The sequence below is a fragment of the Telopea speciosissima genome, chromosome 9 (assembly GCF_018873765.1).
Source record: "Telopea speciosissima isolate NSW1024214 ecotype Mountain lineage chromosome 9, Tspe_v1, whole genome shotgun sequence".
Classification (NCBI taxonomy): domain Eukaryota; kingdom Viridiplantae; phylum Streptophyta; class Magnoliopsida; order Proteales; family Proteaceae; genus Telopea; species Telopea speciosissima.
The window spans coordinates 55,936,744-55,961,750 of record NC_057924.1 but is presented as its reverse complement, the minus strand read 5'-3'; the positions used below and the strand labels follow the sequence as shown (position 1 = coordinate 55,961,750).

General features: G+C 38.3%; 1 protein-coding gene across 1 annotated transcript in view; it reads right to left on the bottom strand.

Moving 5' to 3' along the window:
* Positions 1-2,633: 2,633 nt before the first annotated feature.
* The window catches only part of LOC122639134 (threonine--tRNA ligase, mitochondrial 1-like), a 33,673-nt gene continuing 11,299 nt past the window's right edge, over positions 2,634-25,007 (bottom strand). Inside the window, exons 5-21 of the mRNA XM_043831963.1 lie at positions 22,439-22,528; positions 15,504-15,578; positions 15,267-15,395; positions 15,086-15,175; positions 13,262-13,350; positions 13,072-13,168; positions 12,905-12,991; positions 10,963-11,047; positions 10,641-10,735; positions 9,299-9,331; positions 9,116-9,202; positions 8,340-8,432; positions 7,603-7,695; positions 7,200-7,421; positions 5,734-5,805; positions 4,630-4,701; positions 2,634-2,863 (exon numbers count right to left, since the gene is read on the bottom strand). Of these exons, the coding sequence (XP_043687898.1) occupies positions 2,768-2,863; positions 4,630-4,701; positions 5,734-5,805; positions 7,200-7,421; positions 7,603-7,695; positions 8,340-8,432; positions 9,116-9,202; positions 9,299-9,331; positions 10,641-10,735; positions 10,963-11,047; positions 12,905-12,991; positions 13,072-13,168; positions 13,262-13,350; positions 15,086-15,175; positions 15,267-15,395; positions 15,504-15,578; positions 22,439-22,528 (1,605 nt within the window). The 3' untranslated portion in view covers positions 2,634-2,767. The remainder of the gene's footprint in view (positions 2,864-4,629; positions 4,702-5,733; positions 5,806-7,199; positions 7,422-7,602; positions 7,696-8,339; positions 8,433-9,115; positions 9,203-9,298; positions 9,332-10,640; positions 10,736-10,962; positions 11,048-12,904; positions 12,992-13,071; positions 13,169-13,261; positions 13,351-15,085; positions 15,176-15,266; positions 15,396-15,503; positions 15,579-22,438; positions 22,529-25,007) is intronic.

Genomic DNA, 25,007 nt, shown 5'->3' with positions numbered 1-25,007 from the left:
AAGACCACATTCCCTGTGTAAAAGCAATTTTCCCTACAAAGAAAGATAAATAATTCTTTTGAGGAATTAAAAAATTGGGTAGTTAAGGGATGAAGCACAAAGGTCACAAGCAATAAAAATCCCCTGCCATACTGCAGGGTGTGTGGTGCACATCCTGTGGCACAGTGGCACACATGGCCTCTGTTGTGTCGCAGGATATGCACCGCACACCCTGCAATACGACAGAGGATCCGGACTCGGGAAGGGACTTGGTACCCATTCAGATTGAAAAAGCCCACCTTAGGGCCCCAAACAAAAGGTGTTTACCTTTCAGTGAACACAAAGTCACCTTCCGTTCAAAGCTTCCTAAAATTTTACACTCATACTCCTTTCCCAAGTGTCCTGCTCGTGCTGGTCTAGAATTGTTGAGTTGAAAGAGTGAAAAATATTTTGAAAATTGAAGATATTGAAGCTTTAAGACTGTCAAAATATATAGTATTCTGATCCATCCAAAAAAAATATATATTATTTGATCCTTTGATGGGTTAAGTTGTTTTTTTTTTATGAGAACTTTGATGGGTCAAGTTTCTAGCCAGGTGCAAGATGATGTCGATGACCAAATATCAAAGACATGGTTAGCTAAATTAAAGGCTAATTTATTATGTAAAGGAACGATTTGATGTCACCAAAGAGGTGAACTAACAAGTTGGGAGGCTTTCAGCCTAGTCGACCTTTGCGAGTGCAGTCGACACCAATTTTGGTTACAACAAGATTTTCCAATTATATAATCCTCATGACTCTAATAAATTCTATCACCATCAATGGGAGGCTGACGACTACTTCCACCGACATGGGAGGGGCTTTCAACCTAGTCGACCATTACAACTGCAATCAACACCAACTTTGGTTACAACAAGATTTTTCCATTATATAATCCTCATGATACTAATAAATTCCATCACCAACCACGGTAGGCTTACGACTACTTCCACCAACTTGGGTGGCTTTCAGCCGAGTCAAACATTGCGAGTGCAGTCGATATCAATCTCTCTGGCTCTTCCCGGGTTTAAGTTTCAAAGTTTTAATTAATTTGTAATTAACTTAGAAAGTGTTTAAGAAAATGGGTATTCCTTTTCCAAATGACAAAACTACTGGAAAGAGACTTGCTACATGAGAGAAGATGATATGGGCAAACACATAGGATTTGAATAGAAACTGACTTGATTAGAGCATCAATAACTTGGACCACCAATCTGAGAATCATTTATCAGTCTATTCCAATCATAAAAACCAAAAATTCTTTTGCACAGTCTGTTTCAAGAGTGGTCCATCAATTAGGACAGTTTGGATCCTAGTGGGACAGGAGGATTCAATTCAGGTTCTTACATGAATGTTTACCTTGAATCATGTAAATATTATCAATTATCAGATACCACTATATTAATCCATACCCAAAATTTACCAATCTAGACTTGATGAAAGTGGGCATATCAACAGGATCAGTCGAAAAAACCCTACATTGTAATTTTAAAGTCAGTCATTGTTTTCCAGGACTTCCACTTCAGTCCTGGGGAGTTATTAGAATGGGAACAGTCAAACAGACTTTACCTGAATTTGCTTCAATAGTTCAAATTGCAACCACTGTTTACTACTTCAGAACAGGGTTGTAAGTTGATAAAAACCATAATATATAAACTCAAACGCCTGCAATACAAAGTTTGGTTCTTAAAAGACTGCCTTGTTCAATTTCCTGCCCACCGCAGATACAAAACTTGTAATGAGAGATGGTCTGTTTCATGGGTTAGGGCAGGTCTGGATTTAATCAAAGTTGGATCAACAGAGTGCAAAAAGATCCCAAATCCAACCTGTTGTGAATTGCCAATCCTTAAAATAAATGTCTTGTACCAGATGGGAAAGGGTGGAAGGTTTCAGAGCTCTTCTACAAAAGATAAGGTTCTATTCTATATCTCACTTGACAAAAAAGGCTTTAACTTGTGACACAACTTGCAAGCCAGAAACAAACATCTTGGGCTACATAATTTCTTAATTTGCTGACTATCAAAAGAAAAGGACGATGAAGAAACAGTAAATGATTAAAAGAAAGTTCAGAACCTCCCAAATCACCTGCAAGCCCAGTGAGATCCTTCCCAATATGTTGCCATTGCTGAGAAAGCAATGGCCTTTTCCACTATGAGAATTGCAAGAGTAGTAGTGTAACTCAAGGAATGCGCTTAGGCTGGGCAGAGTTGAAGCCCTAAACCTGACCATTAATAACAGACTCCTTTTTCAGTTGCTTTCTTTTTAATTCCCCTGGTGTCTTGGAGGGCTAAAAAATTGATCTGCCTGTAATCAACACCACGTAAAGATTGATTGTCATCATTTTGCTTTCTTTTTACAATTCATGACAGGTTACACCAAGCCTGATTATGGGGGAAAGAATCTTCATCTGAGAACTTTGCAGTGGATATACTTAAATTGGCACAGAAACTACAATGGATCTTGTACAATTCTGTTTCTAAAACTTCAATAAAATACCAAGAACAGATACAGAGGAGAGTCAAAATCCACCTAGTTAGAACAATTGCAATTACTCATCAAGGTTGTGAGCACGATTGCAATTACCATAAAAAAATAATGCTTAACCAGAAAACAAAAATAAAAACATTCAAATTATAAAGAAACTGAACTGACGTCCATTGCTTACTCATTAGGGTTGAACTCAAGTTTTGTGTGTATGTTTTATCCATCTCTATTATCCATTTGTTTCTTCTCATTGGGCATAAGCAATCTAATGGAAAGCTGCTACTTCTTGCGCAAAATGATTCAGTAGCTCCTCCATTCTTTTGACAGAATGGTCTGCCTTATCCCTAACCCTTACACTAACCTGCAGACATCAGAAAGATTGTTATAGAAAATCTAGAACGCCAAGACATGATTGGGTTCTGTAGTTTCATTAAAGCAAAACCTTGTTCAGAAGCAAACAATTTCACACTCAAACCAAATAAAAAAGTATAGGGTAATGGTTTCCAGTACCAGCCTTCAAAGTCCATCCAATAGAATCCCAAGTAAACATTTGATTGTCAGATTTTTTCCTTGGATTGAATGACCATTAAATATTTAAGCTATTAAAGAATGTCAGGATGTCAAATCTCACATTGATGTGTCAGTAAGTAGCTTTGGTTAATTCACTATTCAATCTATGTGTTAGCAGCGTTATGAATTCAAACTGTCTATTCAAGCCTTCAAATCATTTCCTGCAATATCTTTTCCAGGAGCTACAAAGATCATATTCATAGAGGAAAATGAAAGCAGTGTAAGGCATGGAAAAGAGAGTGCAACAGGTCTCCAAACAAGAGAACAAAAAAAGGAGAACTACATCCACTGGTTCTTAACTTCATATGATCATAACATGCGGAAAATAACCCCACATATCTGGCCTATGGACACTTGCAGAACCATCTGCAAGAATTTGCTGTTATTGGCATCTACATGAACCAGATGTTCAATGAATATGCTAAGGGCTCAAAAGGCATCTCCGTCATCATAGAGAAGCTAACCAAATTTACCTAAGTTAATAAATTCCTAATCAGAGGTGTGATCATTTGGCATCCAAAGGAATCAGAAACACAATGAAGTAATCAACTCAAAACAAGCCGTAAAATGATTCATCAATTGGTTGAACACACAGTGATCAACACATTTTCTTACCTCATGATCGGTAGCTGGGGGCATCATGGTATCAGTCCAAAGAGGAAAAAGTAGCCAAATAAGTTTGAGCAATCAAGATTTTTTACATGTATTATTTTTAGATATGAGCCAAAAGTTAAAAAAATAATAACTGGTAAATGAATAAATAAATTAGTTAGTTAGGTGTCACTCATTAAAAAAAAAAGAAAAAAAAAGAAGAGAATCAAATATAAATTGAGTACACAAAATTCTCTTCCAGACTTGATCCTGTTTTCATAGATATTTCTTATCCTATCGTACTTACAGACTCGAGTCAGAAAATGAGTCAGTTAAATACACAGAATTGATACAGCATGTCAAATTGCCACAATGACTCGGTGATGCACCATGCAACTTACTAATCCATCTATGACGTGAAAAGCACAACAGCCATCAATGCAAGTATGTTTTAATTTTTAAAAAACATAAATGGTAGGACATCAAGGGCTGGTCATGTACACCTAGTACAAAACAACGGCAGGATTCTGTCCCACGCATGGATTCAAGAATCGGAATCGGATCGGCCAATTCAGATCGAAATCGGCCGAGGCTGATCCCGATTCCAGCCGATCTGGCTCGGCCAATCCCCTTCCCAAATCTAGGGTTAGGGCAGATTTCATCCGATTCTAGTCAATTCCTACCGATTCTGGCAGATTCTGATCCGATCCAGATCGGAATCAGCCAGAACCGATCGAGATCCTTATTCCGCTCTTGAAATCCTTGGTCGCAGGTCTGGAAGCAACCTTACAGACTATACCAGCAAAACATGTTGGCACCTTCAACGTTTCAAAATGTTGATGATGTGCAACACAAACATTATCAGTACAGCTGTACCCAACAATATAGTACAGATTGACAAACATATCAATGCTATCATTATCTTAAGGAACCAACATTCTGAAAGGAATGAGTAACGAATAAAACCTGTCCAGTGTTTGCTTCCTCCTCACCAACAACCAGGATATAGTTGTATTGTGCCAACTGAGCTTCTCGTACCTGCAAAGAGCCCATCAGGTACTTGGATGAGATGAAAATACCTTGAACACCACTTGGGAAGAAAATGGAGTGAGGGAAGGGGCATGGTGGGGTTGCATATCAAAGATGAGAAAAATTCTGTGATTGCTATAATCGACAATCTGCAAGTGGGGATGCAATTTGGCTAAGTATTATGATCCCCAATATGCCAATCAAAAGTAAAAACATTCAACAGCTTGGTAGGGTTTTACATATCAATTAGCAACTCTAGTTGCTTTATGTTTTGAAACTCTACAGCTACATTAAACATTACCAATCTGGAATGAGTCAGAGAGGAATGTTCCTGTAATTCAGATTGACCGTCTGTCGGAGAAGCCCTTATTCATCAACAAATAAGAAATAATATGTAAACCACACAGCACATCATTTTCTCCAAAGTGAGCAAGCATTGTTCTATAACATCCCCTATATTAGACGAATCACATCATATAATTCATAAGAGCATCTCACAACATATGCACAAACATGCACATGTACCAATTCAGCTGAATCTTTATGTTTTTAATTTTTTTTTAAAGTTTATCTAAACCCCCCCCCCCCCCCCCCCCAAAAAAAATTCTTAAACTAAGTACCAAAACAACAATCTTTCACCCAACTTATGAAAGCAAAAAAAAAAATTCCAAGGAAAATTTCTTAATGAATCTTAGACAGAAGTTGATGCAAAAAAAAATTTCTTTACTTACCAGGGAAGAGAAAAGGAAAACAAAAGAATCATGATTTGCGTACAACATCTAAGGCAAAACACTAGCAGCTTTTAATTGTTTTTTTTATACTACAAGTGTTTTAGAAACATTTTTGGGACCTTCCATTCCACACCATCCGGAGAAATATTTTCATGACCATCTATATTTTTATAGAAATTAGAAGTCAGTAAATGCAGAAAACATAATCAGCAATGGAAAGCATTGGCCAAAAGAAACTTTTGAAGTTACAAAAGCTGACCTAAATTAAAACCTATCTACCAAGCAATGTGTAAATAGCAAACACATGTACCTTTTTCTGGATCTTTCTATCTGTAGTATCAACATCAACATAATAACCTGCTCGATGAATGCAATCCCGAACCTATGAAAGGCAAGAGGAATAATATCTTTAAGAGTTCTAGATCATGAAAAATAGTGAAGGAAAAAAAAAAGAGAATACCCAGTGAAAATAATTATGGATCTACACAAACATCTTGGCCATGGAACTACACTCCTGTTAGTCTCTTGGCCTTCATAAAATTCAGGAAGATGAAAGAAATGTATCCACATGTGCGTGCACGCATGTGCATGTGTGTGCAAGCATGTGCATGTGTTTTGTGTTTGTTTCAGATTCTGCCTTCTGGGCCACCTGATCAACTGGTGGAGGGCTAGTAGGAAAGAAAGACAATGTGAGAAGAAACTCAGACTTACAGGGAGGGAGGGGAAGAAACACACAATCACATACTCTCACGTAGCAAAATCCAATACCTCTCCATTCAAATCTGTCTCCAATGTTGTGTACATGCAAGTATTTAAAGAGAAAAATAAAAGGCTCCTATTCTAACACTGAAACTGAAATAGAATTCAAATAACCGATAACCAGCCTAATCCTACATACTCAACTCAAAACAAATAAAAGACTTAAATAAACAAATTACTTCCAAACCTTACAACAACAAACTCAGCCTTATCCCAACTTAATGGGGTCGGCTACATGGATCCAAACAAAGCAAAGTAGGTAGAACTACGGTCTAATCAAACAAAGGCAAATGAAGAGAAGGGAAAAGAGGAATATGAAAAAATAAAAAATAAAATAAATGAAACTAAGAGGAAAGAGGTACAACCCAACAAGTCAGGAGAATCTCAGCTAAATGGGATCTGCTACATGGATCCTTGCTCTTCAATAGGCTCTATCCGAGGTCATACTTGATACAATTACTTCCAAACCTGAGTGGACCAAAAACCAGGGTTGGACCGGTTCCATCTGGGTTTGGGTGTCCAAAGCCTATCATGCTGGTCCAACCAATCAAGTGATACTGCATCACCAAGGCTCCGGGTAAACGACCTGGTAATTCAATGGATTTGGGTCTTTGAGCAAAGAGCGGATCAACAGGATGGCCCACCTATTTTGGGGGTTGGTTGAGGGGCAGTTCAGACCCCCTAGACTGGGCCAGATCCCAGAAAAGGGAGCAAAGCTTTAACATTTTTTTAAAAGAAATAAAAATGAAAGAAAACAGTATGTAACTGAAATCTAAAATCCTAAATGACTAACAAAATAAAAATCTTCAGTTCTATAAGTGACTAAGCTCGAGAGAGAAGGTTACACCTCAATGAGACAATAATAAGTTCAAAACAGAAAATAAAATAGAAAGAGAATACAGCATGCAGTAAAATTGCAGTCCCTTTCTGTTCACGTCGTCAACATGATAAATGTTATATTAGAGAACAACAAAATGTCAAAAGAATATCTAGCAGAAGTGTTAACTGATTTTATACCTGCAGGGCATATGGTTCAGATTTCTGTGAAACAGGGCAAACAATTGCTTGGCGTGGACTAAGCCAGAAGGGCCATTTTCCTTTGTAGTGCTCCAAAAGTATAGCAAACATGCGCTCAACAGAACCTAGGATGGCCCTGTGAATCATAACAGGTCTCTCCCTCTTAGTTTCATCCTCTGCCGAGAAAGACAAGTTGAAACGAGCAGGTAGTTGAAAGTCAAGCTGCACCCAAATGAATCTCATCAATTAAGAAACAAAGTACAAAATAAAAATTAAGACCCAATAATTCCGTTGTCAGCAACACCTTTATCTTTTTTGTTTCCTTGTTTGGATGGAAAACTGCAGTTCATTAAACATAGAAAAACTGCAAAACATTAACTTGCATTTTGTCATTGCTAATTACCTGTAATGTGGCACACTGAAATTTCCTCTTTAGAGCATCGAAAACACTAATATCAATCTTTGGCCCATAAAACGCACCATCACCTTCATTGATCTGTGTATCATAGCTCAAATAAGTAGCTGAACAGGAAGTATCTAAAATTATACATATGGGGCAAATGCAGACAACTGGTGATGCAAGCAGCATCCATGGAAAAACAAATTCCATGATGCAAGCATTTTTTATTTTTTTTTGTTGGAGGGGGGGGGGGGGGGAGAGCACCACACTTAATCAGAGTCTAATAAACTTGGTGGCATTATGGGCTATCATTGATTGGAGGTATATATGAGCCATCCAATTGAGGGAAGCAAGACAGAGATATCATTTGATACCCTTGGAAAATTTCCTCTTGATTAGACAATACAGGATTGCCTACCCAACCAACAAAACAAAAGCACAGGATTGGCAACATATTGAATGTACACAACTTTGACCCAGGCAACCTAGGGATGGAGAGCAGCCTATACATAACATGCTTTTTGGGTGCACAAAATAAAAGAAAAAAGAAAAGGCTTATAACATTAGCAAAATTGTTTTGAAAGCTTTATACAACCACAAATAGAAGGTAATGAGTCAATGTTTAATGTAATAAATGGAACTTCAATCCATACTCATAAGCAAGACAATGAACAATGTATATGATGTCTAAGCAGATTTGACATACAAGAGTTGACGGAGAAGTAAAGGGGTGATACTACCTGCCATGGCCTACCAAACTCATTCAGTGCTTCTGTCAAAGCTTTCTCAGCTACTTGCCACGTTTCTAAGTCTCCTAGGTACTTCTCTGGCCGCTACATCACATAAACAGTTGATATTAAAGATCTGAGAAGTTCTGGTCTAGTCATTCAATCACATCATATGTATGATTGTTTTATCCCAATTCACAATATAAGAGGATAAAATAACATTTAAAAGATGACATCAGAGGTATACACATCACGTGAGAGAAAAAAAATTGTAATGTAAATCATAGTACTCAGTCAAGTGTTATATCTGACTTATAACACAATATGTCCTATTTTTACTCAGAAATAATTTTATATTATACAAGAATCTAGAAATATTAATATCTGAATATCTGTCTCAGCATGAATCTCAAGTCCAGATTTTTTAGCAACTGAGAGGGAGAGAAAGATAAAGAAGGAGAAATTTGAATAATAGGGCCTATTACACAAGATGGATCGAAAGATATAAGGAATTGTTTGGGAGGAAGCTGCACAGAAGGAACAGATGGAGGAAATTTCATAAAAGTTAATCATGTAAATGGTAAGTGAGATTTCTTGAGGGAAAGCTCAAATATAGAATCATGTGAAGTGGAAACTGGTCCTCAAGGCATGAATCCATGAAATGACTTAAGAATAAATGATCGAGCAGTTAAAGCCAGAAGTCACCAGCAGCATGATAGATCTTTCTAATCAATCTGAAGTTAATAAATTATGCTCGACAAGTGAAAGATGAGGAGAAATTTTCATACCGTTGATAGCTCCAGTTCAAATGTGAACCCAAATACATCATAGCAATAATTTATGAACTCCAATACACTCCTAACCTCATCTTTTATCTGAAAAATTAATCAAAAGTAGTAATTTTGATAATTAAAAAAAAAGACAAGATTTATTCACAAGTAATTGCTGCATATCAATAAACTTAAAGTCACCTGAGACTCCCTGCAAAAGATATGAGCATCATCCTGTAAACATATGAAGCATATAGTTAAAAGTTTGTCAAACATAATTAATTTCCGAAAGTAAATCATATGATAGTTAACTTAATTAATTTTTCAAAAATAAATCATATGATAATTAACTTAATTAAATTTCAATAAGAAATCATATGATAATATTAAGTTTTTTTTAAAAAAAAAAGAAGCAAACCTCGCAAGGAGTTAAAAATAATAAGTGGTTAAGTTTGATGACCAAAAGATACCCCAGAGAAACTCATTTTCATCATTGTGGTTCAATCATCACTAAGTAGGAAGAGATTTAAGCTGGGCACATAATTAAAGTCAAATAGATGAAGTGGTGGATGCTTTATAACTTAGGGTGAATGACGCATTTCCATTAAAACACAAGGGTAAATTTCACAAGACAGTAATAAAATCAGCCTTCTTTATGGAGAAGAATGCTCAAAAATAAAAGAACATACAAAGATGAAGATGTTGAAAATAATGAGTAGCAAGACTAAAAATAAAAGCATTGACCAAAAGTTTATGTATTTATGTAGGAATGGCAACAATTGTAGACAAGATGAAGTAAAGCAGTACAAATTGACAAAATGCAAAAGTGTGGTATGCATGCAAGAATAAAACAACACTGTCCAGCAATTTTCAAGGAATTAAAAAAAAAAAAAAAAAAAAAAAAAAAAAGAGTAATGACAAAAATACCTTCAAATGAAGTAGTGGAAAAAGACATGAGGTGTTTTACTTAATAGAAGATTATTGCTTAAACAGAGTGGAGTGTGGAGCAGGATTTTTCATGACTGACACCGAGCAATGGGAATGAGGCTTTTCTTTGAATTGAGCGGAGGTGATATGAATGTTGAGATTCTTAGAAATTATAGAATTAGGAATGAACACATTAATCAACCTTGTCAGTTCAATGATTAGAAGGTTTAATATTTACAGCCTGTGATGTCAGGATCCGACTAATCCAAAAAGAAATTTCCAACTTCAACACAAATGCACCACCAAATTATTAACACCACCACCAATGATAATACCTGAGCACCAATAGCCTCATTGATGTAGCAGAAACCATTAGTTTGGACAAAGGCTTAGTTGAGAAGAGCATATTAGATTTAAATTGCTCCATGCTTTATGCAGCAGCCAAATAGAAGCTACAGTACCAGACAAGGAAGAAAGCAAGGCCAGAATCCTAGTCTCTCTAGGATTCCTAGCCTCTCAAGGAATCCTATTCCTATTCCACTCTCTCGTTGAATCTTATTCCTAGTCTATCTATCTTATTCCACCAAATTATTAATATCACTACCAATGATAATACCTGCTGAAATCTCCTGACACGTGTTAATCCAGTAAGAGCACCACTAGCTTCATTCCGATGCAGAACCCCAAAATCAGCAATGCGTAGAGGTAATTCTACAATACCATCCATAATCAGTAAAGATGCATGTGGTGAAAACGGAAAATAGAAAATATTGGAGAACAGTAAGAAATATAAGAATCAAGCATGGTTCATAGATTTCAACAATAACTAATTTTCCTATTAAGCAATGCCGCTTCAGAGTCCACAAAATAGTTCAGCTATGATGGAAAACTAGTTAAGATATATTAAAAAGAACAAAAATTTTAACAGAAAAGTTCACCTCTGTATGAACGAACTCTATGGTCAAACATCAAACAGTGCCCAGGACAATTCATTGGCTTAAGTCCAAATTCTTGTTTCTCAATCTGCACAAAACATGATATCATTACATTTATGGAAAAATGCTTCGGATAGTGGAAAAAAATAAGAAAAGAGAAGCTATCTCAAGTAAGTAATAGAAAAGACATAAGAAGCAACTAGTAATATTAATAGAACAAAGAAAATATTTCAGATGTAGCATATGTCCTTAGACTTAAAAGTTATTTTCCCCGCAGCTGGAGTTACAATAAATCACTTAAGAAGCTGCCAGCACATCTACGTAAAACATTTAGCTGCTAGACACAAAAGTGAAGTTCTTTCCTTTGGGGTTTGGACCAGTAGAAAAAGGTTACGGTTTTTCGTTTTAGGAGCTGTTTCGTTTGCTTAGGCTATCTTTGGTATCATTTTTCTTTTTGATTTTAGTCAATTTAACATAAATTATTAACGAAAACTATTTTTGATCAAAACATAAAAATGGTTTGGTAACCAATAGACATAAAATGGTTTTTTTGAAGAAATGAGTTTGGTATCTCTATGTACAAAATGGTATTTTGAAAAAAGGGGTTAAGAGATGTTCCTTTCACCCACCTTCTTTAAAACTCTCTCTCAGCTTTCCAAGCCCTTTGAGTTAAATTGCAAAGCATAAAAATTGTATTCATGGATGAATGGATCAGAGATGGGTTTGTATAGTGGAAGAAACTATACCAATCTCTTCACCAATTCCCCCTCCCTCTCCCTCTCCTCGCTCCAGCTCCTCCTCTCCCCCCCCTCTGCATCTTTGTCTGGCGTCGACGTTGGGTACCTTGTCCCTGCATACCCTCTCCACTGCCACCTCTCTTTCTCTGAATCTCCACTCCCTGCCACATGTTATATCCCCTGCCCCAAATGTACCCTTCCCTCATGCTTGGTGAATAAGGGTTTGGGTCATCTTGGGTTTATTGATTGATAAACCAACTGAGAATCTGAGATGCATGGGTTGTATTAGAGAACAACTAATTCCTTCTTCTCTCACTCTCGCCCAACGCCCCTGTACTCCAATCAGATTTAGTCGGTTTATTTGCACTTTGAATGCTAATCTTGCTGTTTTGGCTGAGGATCTTCGGCAAATTCTGAGAAGGGGACGGGTAATTGCCTGATATCTGGAACTCGCCTCTGCGCTGCTCGTACTCACTCCACTGCCAGATTTTGGGGTAGCGAAACTTGGGGAGAAGAGTGGCTTTGGAATGGGGGTTATAGAGGGGCCGACAAGGTTGCGAGAATGGTAAGGAGATACGGGGGAGGGGCGTGAGATGCAGAGGGCGGGGGTAACAGAGGGAAAGGGGGCGGTGGCTTGGGGAGAGAGCATGTGAGAGAGAACTACAGAATTCTCCCTAAAATATAGGAGATTTGTGGGGGAGGCAGCATGAATGGGGACGGGGTTGTGGGGGAAGGGGTGGGCAACCGATGAGCAGGGAAGAGGGTGAGAAGAAGACGAAGAAGAAGAGAGGGGGAGTGGGGTTTGCCTTTCTAATAATAAAACTAAATGACGTTTTTACCCCCACTTTTGTGAGATATAAGCACATGTTCATTAACGTTGAGCGAAACAATAGAAAAAAAATAGCTTTTGGCCAAAACACAAAAATGGATCAAGAGTCGTTTTTGGTTTTTGATTTTTTTCAATCTTTTTTAAATAGAAATAGACTCCATAAACGATACCAAACACAACCAAAAACGTTTTTGGAGGCAAAAATAAAAAATAAAAACTATACCAAAGATAGCCTTAGTATGCAAACAGAACCTACTCTGATCTTCCTCATCTTTTTATTTCTCATTTAGGTTTTCTCTTCTTCCTCATGTGATTAAAGGATAGATTACAAGTTGATGAACTAATTTCAGTATAGCGAGGAACTAATAGAAAACCTCACCTCAAATAAAAACATGTTTTCTTTGTAGTTAGCAGCATGACCAGATGTCTCCCAAAGTTGCATATTGTACATGTTTGGTGACAAAACCTGCAAAAGAGGACAATGAATCTCATAATAAACATAAAAATCTTTTAATAGTTAAATAAAAAAATGGACATAGAGCTTACCTCTTGGTAACCTCTCTCTCTGTACTGAGTGCGTATGAATTCCATTAACTTGTTATAAATTCTAGTGCCATAGGGCAGGAAAAACCAACTTCCTGGGCTGAAAATGTCATAAGAAATCTAATTAATGATGATCATAGACAAACTCCACTCCAAGAGATATTACAAGCTTAACTAGGATGTGGTTCATCACCTAAGTGGATGACAAAAGAAAAGCTCTTGTTTTGCTCCCAACAATCTGTGGTCATATTTCTTTGCTTCTTCCAGCTGGGTGAGGTATTCCTGCACAGAAGACGACAGTCAAGGGTTCAATTACTGAAAATAATGGAAGATTCCATATAACAAGACAATAACCACAATACTGAAGACTGAAGTCAATGACACTCGCATATGAAGTTAGTTAATTTTAGAGATGACAAAGTTGAATATCTCAATATGGTCATGTAATGCAGGACTGGGTGATGCAGTATTCAGCCAGCAAAAAAAAAGAGGAAAATAAGCTCCTGCAGGTTATGCTAGTTTGGTCCAGATCTGAACCTGTTTTCAGTTTGGTCTGGTTCATTTTGGAACCAGTTTTTTTACCCCAAACCACCCCTTGCATATGCAGAGAACTGGATTCCTTGAAATCAGGACTCGTGGAACCCAGTTGAAGAAGATTTATTGCTTGTTTTTCTAGATTTCCTCAATTTTAATCACTATTTAAATTGTGGGAGTCAATTAGAGATTATTTCTTCAGTTTTCAGTTTCCTTATAAGTTGTGTTTTCCAACTTAGCCTACGTTAGAGAAAAATTCCTTTTTCTGTTTGGTTTCTTTTTATTGGATCCAGAGTCATGTCAGATTACTATTATTGCAGTCCACAAATGAGAGAGTCCTTGTTAGTTTCTGTTTTGTTTTATCTTCCTAGTTAGAGTTTGTTTTATCCAACATACTTATATATACTTTGTAAGAGGCATTGCCTCCCCCAAGATTTAATTGAACGAATGTAATAGTATTTGGTTAGTTTTGAGATTGTTATCTTACTCCTCTCTTCCCCCTCCTCAACGATTTGGGTTTTCTCCTTCTCTTTCTCTCTCTTCTTCTTCTTCTCTAGCAAAGGATTCAAAACACGGAATTGGGGATCGGATCAGTCATTGCCAATTCCAATCCAGATTGAATCGGGCCAGGATCTTTCCCAAAAAACCCTTGAATTGGCCCCAGATCTGAAAACTCAGCGATTCTAGGGTTTGGACCAAGAACCGGGATCGGTCATGGCTGATTCCGATCTTTGAAACGGTGTCTCTAGCAGGTTGATCATTCTCCCCCACCCTTCCATCAATTGGTCTGCATCATCATGGATCATCATAATACTGTTATTAACAGCTAGTACATTCATTTTCTAAACCACAACCCAGAAAGGGAGGGTGGGGGAACAACATAGTAGAATAACCCAAAATAAGTGTTAAGATGTGGTATTACCGCAGGGGTATACTTGTCATACCCTGCTGTATAGCAGTATATTTGTTTTATTGTTTGTTTGCTTTTAGTTAGTCTACAGCAAGGACTTAAGGGTATTCTTGTCCTTGGCCTTGTATTTTGTGCCCTACTATATAATATTATGTGAGGACTGCCGGTAGTAGAGTTCTGTTTTTTTATTTGTCAACAGTCTCTTCTCTCCTTTCTTTCTTCCTCTTCTACTGTGCTGGTTCTGATCTCCTGTTTCTGATATTATTTCAATAAGGTTGGGATGGGGGGGGGGGGGGGAATATACTAGAATAACCAAAAAATAATGCAACTGTCATGTTGAAGAAATTACAACATCAGTAATGGAAACCTGCTGATACTTGTCGCATGTTATGACTAAGGCATGAAAATGAACTCATGTCAGAAAAAATCTCAAGATGTCCCAAAATCTAATCAATCATGGACATGTATGAAAGAAATTCACAACCCACAAGTATAGAAGACCAGTTTATATTGATGTCCCAACATCTAATAGACATGTTTGTCCCAAGAACAAACTAGTACAATGAAACATACCTTCAGACGCTTGGAATCTGGATAAGATATCCCGTACACTCTCTGTAAACTTTCACGTTCCTTTTTCCCCCTCCAGTAAGCTGAAGAAGCCTGGAGATTAGAACAACACAATTAACACAAACAGCATATGCACATGCAAATAGCTAATGTTCCACTCTTCAATGTCAAGTGATTTCATCACCTTTAAACAAGCGAATGACTTCACAAAAGAAGTGCTTGGAATATGAGGTCCGCGACAGAGATCAATTAGGGGCCCACATCGATATACAGTGATGGTCTTATCTTCAGGCAATTCATTAATGATCTCAATCTACATAAGAAGGTTAGTTTCTTAGCTTTTCCTCACAAGAACCTCCACATGAGAAATACAATGTCAAGAAAGACAACTGCGGATAAATAAAACTGCCAGGAAAAACACCTTAAAATTATTATCAGAAAACATCTCAAGAGCCTGTTCACGTGTCACTTCAATGCGCTCAAAAGGTTGTTTTCCCTGCAATATAGAGGATAGTAATAACATTAGAAACCTTGTAACATGCAAGCACATACAGAAAAACAAAAAACTTATGGTACAACATTGACAGTTCGACCGTCGAATGCTAAGTGTGAGAATTCATTGATCAGTCAAACAAAGCCAGTTTTTGCACGCATAGTCAACAGGTCAGGTGACTTAGATAACCTTAAAAAAAATTGTCAAATCACCCTAAATTTTCCAGAGTTGGGAGTCTTCAAGTTTCTGTAACTGCCCACCCCTACATATCAATATATTTAACTCTATAAAAAAAAATTTAGAAAAAAAGGCATATCCAGTGCACAAGGCTCCCGCCACTGTGGGGTCTGGGGAGGGCGTCATAATGTACGCAGCCTTACCCCCGCTTCGCGGAGAGGCTGTTTGCCAAATCGAACCCGCAACCACTAGGTTGCAATGAAGCAACCTGCCCGTTGCACCGATGTTCACCCTCTTAACTCTATAAAAATGTATCCAACTAAAAGAAAAGCATATATGTCCTGCTTGAACAGAAGCAAAACATCCCATTTATCAAATACCAGTTATCAAATACCAGCACCAAACTGTATCACATACGAATTTACAACCACGAACTGGCACAAGCAACTATCAAAAATTGGAACACTCATTTGTAAGCTTATACGAAGTAGTTAGGTGAAACCCATTATGCCACTATTGTGAACACTCATTGATAAGTCTATATCAGGCCATTAGGCAAATGTGCAAAAAGCATTCAAACCTTTCTGACATCACAATTTTTCCTTCTAACAATGATCAACTGGGCAACCAACAATCTAATCAATGGAGGGGGTGATAAAATCAACATACAACTGCACGAAATCAAAGCAAATTCCATTCCTCTTCCTCCCCCCCCCCTCCAAAAAAAAGGGTAAAGAAAGCAATATCCTGGCTATATTATCGATTGAGTTGCAATTTACAACGCATGTATAAAACTCAATAAAAACATGACTTTTAAGCATAGAAACAAATCTCGGTCGAAACCTGTGGTTTTGACTAAGATATCTCGGTTTCGCAGGTTTCCAAGATGAGAAAAGGGGTAACTTTTAAAAAAACATGGTTTCATCTCAGTTTCGCAGGTTTCGACCGAAACTGTAGTTTCGGTCGAAATATGGTTAAACCAACTTGAACCAAGCCTTTAAAATACACCATTTCAACCGAGACATGCTCATTTCTTCAAAGTTTCGACAAAAACTCCCATATCTCGCAGGTTTCGACTAGGAGAGCCTATTTTGGCCCAGATTTTTGGATTTCTTCGCTTAACTTCGACAGATCTTGCATCTAAGAGCTGTATCAAGCATCCTAGAGTGGTGTTTCAACCTTCAATCTAAAAGGTAATAGTGTTCTCTTCCCAAAAATCAAAATTTTTGTACTTTTTTAGGAATTATACGGTAGAATTCTTTCAAATTTATATATGTTAGCTACAATGGCCCGATCTACGACTCTACGGAGCCGGATTTTTTTTTTTTTTTGGTAGTTGAATTACATTTTTTATTTTCTGTTTTAGAAATGCTATTTTCCTACACATATATTTGAAAAAAAAATATGTCTTATATATGTTGGATGAACATCAATTTAATATATGTTAGACACCGTTGGCCGATCTACGGCATGATTGTATCGAAATCTTTTTTCTGTTTTTATTTATTTATTTAAATTTCCAGAATTCTGAAAAATAATTGCTGAAATTAAAAAAAAAATACATAATAAATAGGAGAAATATGTTTTTTTAGTTTAAAAAAAGGTAGAAAAAGATTTAAAGTTTGTAGAATATGTTTTCAGCTATATTTGATTAATAATGTTATGTTCTTTAATTAATTAATGTTAATTAGTAATTATTAAAAACTAGTATTAAAAAGGCGAAAATTTTCATTATTTGGGAGTAATTTAGAATATGCTTTGTTGTTGTATAGGAGTCATATTTGTAGTGTTTTGTTAATAATCTATGTATTCTTGTTGGAACAGGTTGGTAAATTCTAAGTACTGAAATATGGGATGACATTGCTTGGATGCATGGGAGACCCCTTTTAGTTGACAAGAAGAAGTCAGAATGTAATTATTGTGGGAAGCAGATAATGGGAGGTGGAGCGACTAGATTGAAGGCGCATCTTGCTGGTGGAGATAGGAATGTGATAGGCTGCCCTAATGTGTCAAGTCAGATAAAGTTTGCTATGGCACAACATCTAAGGGGTGGGGCGGCAGCTAGGAGGGAGAAGAGGGCAATTAGGGAGGAGTTTGAAGAGGCATGTCTAGATCAGTATCCTGATTTTGGGGACTAGGATTATGATGATGAGGAGCCAGATGAGTATGATAATTGTGAAACACCGGCAAAGGCTGCACAATTGAGGAGGGCAAAGGCGATGAACAGAGAGCAACAACGGATTGATGATGAGCGAAGGTTACAGATGGCCAGGGGAGCTGGTTCATCTAGACAGGCTAGAGACGAGCTAGTGTCAGAGCAATCTCGTAGGAGGGGGTTGAGACAGAGAGAGCCATAGATTTCACTGAGGAGGACCAGAGTATGAGGGCCCCAGAACCAGACTCAGTACCAGCCCCATGGCCCCCAGCCCGACGGGCCCGAGCCCCACGGCCTGCACCCCCACCCCCACCCCCAGTGAGGGACCCAGATGTTGAGACTCCGAACAGATCCTGTACTCTTTCGACAACCAAAGTTTAAACAAAAAAATTAAAACAAATGTGGACTAATGTGAAGGAGAAAGTGGGGATAGATTTCTCCAAGTGGGCTTTCTACCACAACATTCCAGCCAATGTCACCCAAGGGCCATACTATCAGCATATGTTGGATGAGATAGCTAAGGCTGGATCTGGAGTGAAGGGGCCAACACCATATGAGATGTACAATGTCTACTTACCCTATCACACGGAAGATTTGATGGAGTACATTGATGGGTTGAAGACTATGTGGGAGTACTGTGGAGTGACTGATGTATGATGGTTGGACCGGACCCACTAGACAGTCCATCATCAACTTTATGTTGAACTGTGATGGGAGGACTGTGTTCCTCAAGTCTATGGATGCATCTAAAGAAAAAAAGATGCATAATATATCTCCAAGTTGTCGATCGAAGTAGTTAAGGATGTGGGATTGGACAATGTGGTGCAAGTGATTACGGACAATGGTAGCAACTTTAAGGATAATGGTAGCAACTTTAAGAAGGCTGAGGAAAAAATGTTGAACAATCCTAGATACAAACTCTTCTGGACACCATGTATTGCTCACTGCATCAATCTCATGTTGAAGGACATGGGGCATTTGAAACTTGTGAAAGGGATGGTGGAGACCTAGTTCGGCCAGGGATTACACAGTTTGCAACCAATTGGATTGCACTTCAAAGCTTCGAGGCTAAGAAGACTGGTCTTAGGTCGATGTTTGCTTTTGAGGAATGGTTTAACTGGGAGGGGTCTTCAAGAAGTGGAGGTAGGACAACCCAGGCCACCATTTCTAGTGATAGGTTATGGGATGATTTGAAGAAGGTTGTAAATATCCTAGACCCAATTGTTACAATGTTGAAAATGGTATGGTGGACCAACAGAGGAAACCCACCTTACCACACTTGTGGGCAGCAATTGATATGATGAAGGTGTAAGTGGAGGCAACTTACAGAAGGGGTAATCGAAAGTTTCTTGCGATTATCAAGGATCGATGGGAGAGGCAGTTCATGCATCCACTACATAAGGCTGGTAAGTTATTAGTTTATTAACTTCAGTTCAACTTGTCAATGTGTCATTGTCATTTAGTCTCTAATTGTAGAACTTTGTTGCATTCAGCATACTATCTAAATCCCAAGTACCACTACAAGCATCGACTTGGGATGCAAATAGATTTGATAAATACAGTTCACAGAGTGGTGGAAAGGTTTGAGCCAAATTCAAATACACAGTCCATCATCAATGCTGAGGTGAGAACCAGTCATTGTTTAGTAAGTAAAAACATATGCAATTATGTTTTTAGGTATTGATATTAATTTAAGGCTACATAATATCAGATGAAAGCTTTTCGGGATGCCACAGGGAGTTTCGGCCGATCAATGGCAATATCAGCTCAGGAAAACACTGTTGCTGGTTAGTACGGCTGAATTAGTCTTTCCATTTATATTTAAGTATATAACTATATACCCTTATTTACTATTACCTAATAATAATCTTTAATGTTTTCTTCCAGCTGAATGGTGGTTGCAATATGACACCGATTCCCCCAACCTATCCAAGATAGCACGCAAAGTGCTATCCCAGACATGCTCTGCAATTGGATGCGAGCGTAATTGGAGTACATCAACCTCATACACTCTAAGAGGCGGAATTGATTGGGAGCAAAGAAACTAGAAGACTTGGTATATGTGCATTATAATATGAGATTGAGAGAGAAGCACATACGACTGGGAATGGAACATGATACAAGCCCAATTGAGTTGGCAGACATTTTCCAAGTGGTTGACGATGATGAGAATCCCCTTTATGAGTGGGTCAGGGATCGAGGTGAGCCTTTATTAGATGAGGATGGGGGTCGAACCAACAACCATATTGCTTCACAGATGGGTATTGATGTTGATGAGTATATGACAACAGATGGCAGAGTTCATTCGCAAACCCCACATCCATTCGAGCCATACCCTAGTAGTAGTGGAGCTGATGATAATGATTGGTCCTATTCCTCTGATGCTACTCAACCACCTACCCAAACTCAGGGTCATGGTGGTGGTGGTGGTGATGATGATGATGATGATAACGGTGGTGGCGATGGTGGTGGTGGTATGAGGACTGGTGGGTATTATGATGATAATCTCATATTAGATTCCTTACGCAATGAGGAGGATCAAATGTTTCAGCAGCAAGAGGCAGATCCACAGAGATTCACAGGGGAGAGTCAATTTACTCATGCAATACAAAATGAGAATCATGGTGCACGTACCTACAGTAGACGTCCTAGCAAGCATAGACTTGCCTAGAACTATGGAAGCCATGAGTTTGGGGGAGACTAGAGGATCTGGATATTGGTGCGCACCATCCTTCATAGGAGAGACCCCTAGTCCAACACAACATCATGATAGTGGCTTCGAGAGCGTCAAATCAGCATCATGTGTTGGGTATGGACCGTATGGTGGTGGATATGTTGGTGGACCATCCTTTGAGAGCACTGGTTCATTTGGATATGGGAGTGGTCATGATACATCTGCTGCTACATATGGATATGGGGATGGGTTAGGTGTTGGGTCATCCCTTGTCAACAGTATATTCGGGTATCCATCCCAGCCATGTGTGTCGGCTCCACCTTCTTACACTCTTGGTGAGCCCTTCCCTAGATTGGGATATCTCAGACAAGCTGATGATGGAGCTTATCAATGGGCAGTTATGGACTATTAGAACAATTGGTCCCAAAACATGTCATGGGATACATATGTGGTGCATTCAGAGGAACGGCTCTGAAATCTTTAGTGGTACGCAACACGTGGATTAGACCCACCAAGAAACTCCGCATGGAATTGAGAAAGGAGCACCTTAATGTTTTTTCTTTTTTGGATAACATGTATTATTAAGTGTTCTTGTACTTTAACTTTATGTGAACTATAAGTATTTATAATACCAGTTTAGTGTATCCTTCACCGTACATTAGTAAAGTTGGGTCAATAACCACAAGTACAATTTTGAGTTTTTTTTTTTTTTTTTTTTTTGTGAAAATAGTTCATACATTGTGTTTAAAATGTCAAAAACGGGCTATATACAAAAAATCAGACCTAAAAAACCATTTCTGGACCTCGAAACCACTGTCTCGAGTTGGCTGGCAAAAAGTACCAGGTGGACCTTGTTTCGGTAGGTTTCGACCATATTCGATTTCAGCCTGGTCGAAAACAGGTCGAAACCCGAGATCTTGAACCTTGCTTAAGTGCATGCATGTGAAGGGACAAAGGGATCACTAAAAATTAGGGATGTCAGTTGCAACAACATCCAAACAACTGAAACAAGAAAAAAAGCCTGAAAAAGAAAAAAATATATATACAAAAAAGTTGAGTTACTGTTCAAGTTCATCAGCAAAGAATAAAGGTCCTCAACAATAAGCCATTGGACAGATTGATGACATACTTTAGAAGCTATAACATTTTGCTAAGGCAGTGAAAACGAGGATCTACCAGTTGCACTAGAAAGCTTATTCAATTATGTGCTGAGCAGGCCTAAGATACTTTGGGAAATGTAAGACCAAAAGGGGAGTGTTCCAATGTGCAAAAAAACTGTAAGAAGTGTGACAGGTTCATTTGCACACAATAGCATCTTAGTCACTTCAAGATTCACTGAAGTAGATGTGCATCGGGTTTTCCCAGATCATCAAGCATTTTCTTCTTATAAAAGATCAATGTTCTCCCAGACTGTCAAGCATTTTCTACAGTTTATCCTTCTTATGAAGAATCAATTTTTAGTGGCATTTTTAACCTTCCAAAAGTCTATCAAAAATCACCAAAATCATATTAAAAGGATAGGTTTTTAACCTTCCAAAAATATATCTGAAGAAATCAGAAGAGTAGAAACAGAAACAACCAATATAACAACCCTTAAGTGATCCCATAACACATGACTTCCCTTAAATTAAGCAGCATTTCTAGCCGGAGATGCTCCAGCATTAGAGAGGAATGTAAGAGCTGGACCTAGGGTAAAGAATAAGTGGATCTTACTGGTCATGACCAATTCAACAATCTATAACAGGAGTCTCACTAACCATGACAAAAGCCAACAAAACAGACCATAATTATATTACATGAAGGCAGATAAAGATGTATTCTCCATTATAAAAACATATAAAGTTAAAGCAAACATACCGCAACAGCTTTCATTGCTGCTGATTCAATGTGCTTGAAGTGATCCTCATTCAGACCTAGGTCGCCATAAAATGCATCATAATAGAATCCCTGTCAAAGCCAATTAAACCATTTTATAAGAGAACTGCTAAACATACATGTGAATTTCCAACATAGCAAATAAGCAATGGAATAGAACAAAATGAATCCATATATTCTTTATCAAATATAGGATGTTTAACCCAGAGCTCAGAAGCAAAAAGAGTTTATTATAGCCATAGTTGTCAAGGCGTCGCCTAGGCAACAAAGCATTTTTCCAAGTAATGGACGTTCACACGCCTTGTTGTTTGAGCACTTTAATTTTTTTATTTTTATATAAAAATTAATGTTTTTTTTGACATTTTGATTGGGCTGAGTAGATTATTAATTATTTCCATACAATGTCATGCATTGGATGAGGGCGAGCCTTGGTGCAACGGTAAAGGTTGCTCCATTGTGACCAAGTGGTCAAGGGTTCGAGTTTGGAAACAGCCTCTCTGCGAAAGCAGGGGTAAGACAGCGTACATTATGACCCTCCCCAGACCCTACAGTGGTGGGAGCCTTGTGCACTGGGTACGCCCTTTTAATGTCATGCATGGGATCATGTGTGTTGATGTGATCACGGGTTTGAAAGGCCCACAAGTAACAACTATATCAATTTCAAAGGAGCAGTGGCAATTTTGTAAATTTGTAGAATATGTAGGATACTTTAAGCAAGAAACAAGTCAGGGACACAAAAGTAATTAACCTGAAAGGGAAAGGACTCTGAAATTTCAACTGAGAATAAAGGTAGAATAAAAAATCTTTGCAAATCAGGGGCTCTTTGAGTGAAGGACAGATCTGTCCTTACTTGTAATTGAAGTATCTATCCTTCTTCAACCTCACAACTTTACCTCCCAGCAGTAACCCAACTTACTCTTAGGTAGAGGAACTTACCCATATGGGTTCCGATTGAGCCGAGATTTTAGGAGGAGGTCAGAAACTCGATGACCTGAATACACACAACCGGTAGTCCAGATAGTTACCAGAAAAATCAAATAGAGCCCTGCAAGTACTACCAGGCCATAGTTGCTAGTTCAGGCTTGAACTTAGATGAATACCTTGCAGCAGCAGGTTAGTTGGGAGGACTGAACTCTGGGGCTAGGGTCGCCTATAATAAGACTGCCTTCAACCTCAGGCCAGAAGGATTGATCACTATAGAGTTAGGTCAAGATCTTCACCATCAGTAGGGATGGCTGTAGCAGAAAATTAAGAACAAAACAATAATTAAAAAAAAAAAAGGAGAATCGAGGAGCCAGAAACTCGATGACCTGAAAACACACAACCGGCAGCCCAGATAGTTACCAGAAAAATCAAATAGAGCCCTGCAAGTACTACCAGGCGGTAGTTGCTAGTTCAGGCTTGAACTTAGATGAATACCTTGCAGCAGCAGGTGAGTTGGGAGGACTAAACTCTGGGGTTAGGGTCGTCTATAATAAGACTGCCTTCAACCTCAGGCCAGAAGGATTGATCACTATAGAGTTAGGTCAAGATCTTCACCATCAGTAGGGATGGCTGTAGCAGAAAATTAAGAACAGAACGATAATTAAAAAAAAAAAGGAGAATCGAGGAGACAGAATAAAGAATCAAGAAAAATAAAAATGGAGGAGAATAAGAAAATAAAGAGAATAGAGGAAGAACTTATGAGAAAGGGGAAGATCACACCTGAAACGAGGGAGGAATTCAGAGGAGAGAGGATAGACCTGCACAGACAGCTCTTGGCAGCAACATGGTAAGAACTTTCATTCAATCTCCAGTACTGTCGATCGGTTACAAGCATACGCATACATAAAGTTGTAAAACTGAGTCTAAGACTACAACTACAACAACTAACTGCAAAATGGAAATATAAAGGAAGAGAAGGAGATTGAGACCGATGAGAAACAAGTGGGGAGAGGGGAAAGGAACAAAATCGAAGATATAAATGCATATGCCTCAGCAAGAGGAATGGGGCTGGTGAGGGAGAGTAAACACTAAGAGGCCTTGAATCAGACATCCATGGAGATTGAGCATGGATGCCATTAGGGACGAGAGAAGTAATTCCCACAATATGCACAAATAAAATAGACATGGAATTTTTCTGTTCACTTCCAAACTTTGAAAAAACCTCTTTTTTTCCGACGACAACGATCTTCTACTACCGTATATAATATAACCATAGGGAAAAAGAGATGGTGATATAGAAGGATTAAAATCCTCTGCAGTGCACTGATCTGGCGGTGCACTGCAATGCAGGCTTGAGAGCTTGACATGTGGATGATACTTCATCCAACGGTGCGAGATCGATTGACCCAGTTTTTTCTTTCTTTCTTTCTTTCTTTCTTCTCGATCTCACACCATTAGACGTCGCACCGATCCACGTGTCGAGCTCTCAAGCCCGCACTGCAGTGCACCGCCAGATCAGTGCACTGCAGATATTTTTTCCCCGATATGGAAAGGGGAGCAATTTTTGCAGCATGTACTCTTTCTTTCCAGAACCCATCTCTCTTCAGATTCCGGCGGTTTTTGCAGG